The sequence below is a fragment of the Hydra vulgaris genome, chromosome 02 (genome assembly GCF_038396675.1).
Source record: "Hydra vulgaris chromosome 02, alternate assembly HydraT2T_AEP".
Taxonomy (NCBI): domain Eukaryota; kingdom Metazoa; phylum Cnidaria; class Hydrozoa; order Anthoathecata; family Hydridae; genus Hydra; species Hydra vulgaris.
The window spans coordinates 868,415-872,556 of record NC_088921.1 but is presented as its reverse complement, the minus strand read 5'-3'; the positions used below and the strand labels follow the sequence as shown (position 1 = coordinate 872,556).

The 4,142-nt window shown below is 24.6% G+C and overlaps 1 protein-coding gene across 1 annotated transcript; it reads left to right on the top strand.

Annotated features, from left to right (window-relative positions):
* The first annotated feature begins 1,575 nt into the window (after positions 1-1,575).
* LOC136076317 (uncharacterized) lies at positions 1,576-3,723 on the top strand. Its single transcript, XM_065789789.1, has 2 exons — positions 1,576-1,803; positions 2,003-3,723. The coding sequence occupies exon 2, from the start codon at positions 2,175-2,177 to the stop codon at positions 3,087-3,089; it is 915 nt and encodes a 304-aa protein (XP_065645861.1). The 5' UTR covers positions 1,576-1,803; positions 2,003-2,174; the 3' UTR covers positions 3,090-3,723.
* Positions 3,724-4,142: the final 419 nt, after the last annotated feature.

Genomic DNA, 4,142 nt, shown 5'->3' with positions numbered 1-4,142 from the left:
ATGATGTAGTCTTAGTTATTCTCGTTGACTTATTTATTGTTGGTATTAGGTTATATTGGGTTAGGGTATCTAAAAAGTATTGAACATTTTTATTTGAAGCATAATTAAGCAAATTTAAGTTAAAATCACCATTACATTTATTTAAATGAAAATTTTTTTATAAAATACAGTATAATTATAAGTAACAGAGAGTTTTCCGTTTTTGACAACTTTTGAAAATATAAGAACTTTAAAAATTTTGAGAAATCTTCAATATTTTCTTTATCCTTATGTTTTCAAAATATAGAACGAATTTATTGTTAAATAGATTAAACGAGAATGATCAAATAAGTACTTTCATTTTATGGATGAAACAACACTGCACGGCAAAGTTGAAGAGCATTTAATAAGTTTCATTAAATATACTATTGCATTGTTTTAATAAGTGTTTTTTTTTTTAAATATGATTTACTACCCTTTTTTTTTTTACCTTTTTTTAATTTTATTTCTGTAACTACAACTAAAATTTTATTGGTCAATTTTATATCTCAGAGATAGAAATAATAATAGTTAACCATTTTATAAATAATATTGCATAAGTTTGTAATGGTATTAAAAAACTTCATACCTTTTTGAGAATTATTTTAAACCAAAAGCAAATTATTAGTGGAATGATGTAACGATATAGTTTTTTAAATAAATGTATGTACAAAGTATTTAAATATATTGTAGAAGTTTTTATTTTGTAGAAGTTTTTGCGTTAGCATTTTCGTTTTGTAGTTTTTCCTTTCATTTTGTAGTGCTTGTGTTTTGCTTTTTCGTTTGTGTAAAGTTTGTAATTATTTGTGCTGTTGTTGCTAATTATTTTTATTGTTGTTTGGTGTTTTTCTATTTTACTAATTTTTCTACACTTTTTTTTTCGCCAAAGTAACTAAAGATTGTTTTAATTTCAATTTAATGTAGAAGTTTTTGTTTTTGCATTTTCATTTTGTAGTTTTTGTGTTTTGCTTTTTCGTAAGCGTTAAGTTTGTTTTTATTTGTGCTGTTGTTGCTAATTGTTTTTATTTTTGTTTGTTGTTGTTATTGAGTGTTTTCATATTTTTTGTCTTATTATTTAATTTATTAGAGCTTTATCGTTATTATTATTATTTTTAAATTAATTTAATTTACACATGCTTTTATTTATCATTATTTTGTTTGTTTGTTTATTTTATTTAGGTGTCACTCCAATGACTAGTTTTCAACTATATGAGTGACACCTAACTTAGTTTTGTAAAATTATAAAAAACTTTTCAAATTTTGGTTGAATAAATGGACTAAAAAAAAATAAAAATAAAAATACAAGTTTATCATAAGTACGACTTAAATGTTATAACATTTAAGTCGTACCATGGAAGTATAAACGGATGGATGTTCATCACATTGAAACTTAGCAAAACAATGCTTGTAATCTTTTGTTCATTTAACAAAAGAAAAATACATCAAGACTGTACTTTAACGTACGTCAATTGTCTATTGACGCAATGGAACAAATAAAAGACCGGATTGTTTTATTTTGACCTACGGCTATTTATCTTTGCATTGCGATCGGTTTGCATTGCGATCGGTTTGCATTGCGATCGGTTGCATTGCGATCGGAAGTCAAAGATTTTATATTACACAGAGTTTAATATAAATATTATTTGAAATGGCAACTATTTGTTCTATCTATTATTGACATTGAGGATTTTAAAGAAAAAGATTTTTTATTTTTGCTTGAAGGAATAGAAGATGAAATTGAAGTTATAATTGCTGATGAAGAAATCGATTTCAGTATAAATGAAGGTAAATTATGGGTTTAATTAGTATATAATTATAATTACAATATAATTATAGTTTTTTTAAAATTTCAAACATTTATATTTTATTTTACTTACACTACAGTTTAGTTTTTTATTTTTTATTTAATTTGAACATTTTGAATATCTTTCTAAGAAACTTTCGAAAATATAAAGCTTTTAAAGTTACATTGCATTATATTTAGAGGACATCTATTTACCATCTATTGTTGAGTTAAGCAGTAAAGATGATGAACTATTCTATTGTTGAGTTAAGCATCTATTGTTGAGTTAAGCAGTAAAGATGATTTTAAACTCTAAGATGATGAACTATTCTATTGTTGAGTAAACCATCTATTATTGAGTTAAGCAGTAAAGATGATTTTAAACTCCTACAATATTATTCAAACAACAAGAGCTGTTGCAACTACACTATATATATGTCCTAATTGCACAAAACCTTACAGGAAAATTTCATATTATGAAAAACATGTGGAAACCTGCAAAGGAGCATGCTTGTATGCTCAAAAAGATTACTATTTAATGTTTTCTTTTAAAATTTTACTTTTTCAAAAAAAAAATTTGCATTTAATTATAAAAGCTATATACAAAAAATATTTACAACTGATACAAACCTTTCAAATATTCACTTTTATTCATTTAAATAACTACTTAAAAAAAATACTTGTATATAATAGTTATAATAAAGTTAATATAATAATTTTCTTTTGCTTTAACAATTTAGGTCCTGCTCTAAGTGATAGTTCACAAGAAAGATTGAAGAATATTTTTAGTAATTTGTTTTGGATAGTAACTGATTTAACATCCAAGGACTTAATTTTAAATTTGAGTTTTGGTCTGCTAAAGTCGCCTGGAAATATTACTGCATTACTTGCATCCAAAATCAGTACAGAAAGAGAACTGTATGGAAGTTGTTTTAATGATTTTATTGGCTATCTTTTGTTGAAAATGCTACCGATCTTGAATTTATATAGCTCTACAGCTGTATCTCAAGAGAAAATTTGCAAACTTCTTAATAGTTTATGTATATGTGAAGAACTAAACAAAAAAATTTATAGTGCTCTAAAATATTTTCATATTAATACAAATGATCAGTTAAATTTGCAACCTGCTTATATGCTTAAAAATGTTGTTATTACAAAAGAGTATGAAAAGTCTTTAATTTGGCGAAATACTGAATTATTTCCATGTCAAAAAGAACAACCCCTTCAACTAGAACTAACATTGAACAGAAAGTATTTTATGTTGGGGGATTCATTCTTTTCTCTTTAATAAATCATTGTAGATTTAAAGAAAATTCTGTAGCAAAAATTGTTTATCGCTGCTTTCATGAATGGCAAATTGGTTCTGGAGAAGAATTTTATTTAGAAAATGTAACTTCATGGACAAATAGAGTTAATCGAGGAGGGCTTGTTTGTATCAACAATGATTTTTATATATTCATTTTACACATAGAAAATGTTGCTAGGAAAGTTCTTAATAAGTATATTTTTGTGAAATATAAGGGAAAAGATCTTCGTGATGTATTAACTAAAAAACTCAACAAGAGTGAGCTTATAGACTTATCATGGTCTTCATTAAGTAGAAACTTAAATAGCGATTATTTAGTGCAAGTATTAAAACAAGTAATATTTAAAAAATGGATATCAATGCTAGCAAGGTCTTTTTTAACTACTATAATTAACTTGATGAAAAGACAAAATCTTACCCAAAATATTTCTGTTAGGAGTGAATCGACTCTTCATAAGTCATTAAAGTCCACAAGTGGGTAATCTTTTTCTATATGTTGGATGTATCAAACAATAGTTACGCCAATTAAAATCATCCGTATTATTAACTTATTGTTATATACTTGAAATTAATATATTAGTAGAATATAGTAATTTAAAATTTATAAATTAAATAGTGCAACATTTCCTTACAACAGTATTTGTTTATCACAAAGTTTAAAGATTTTTATTTTTTTCTAGATATAATAATTTATATTTACAGTTCTTTGATGTATAAAATTATAATGTATGTATGAAATTTATTGTTCTTTACAAAATTATTAAAAATTAACAAACCCTAATGTTGATGTAATATTTAATGGAAGAAGAATTTAATTTAGCATTAATTTTGACATGAGTTATTTGATTTTTGTTGGATTATGAAGTATTTTTGTTGTTCTAAACTTTTTTTCTTTTTTGAAATGACATTTAAAATGGTAAAATGTATTAAGGGCCTCTCAATGTTTCCCTTAGGCCCGTTTATGACTAACATTTATTCTCAATTATAGCGATCGATCTGTTTTAGCGATTTTGAAAAAGCTCTCTTTTATTTTTA

Coding starts and splice junctions, on each gene's coding strand:
- LOC136076317 (XM_065789789.1), top strand. CDS start 2,175: ATGATTTTAAACTCCTACAATATTATTCAAACAACAAGAGCTGTTGCA.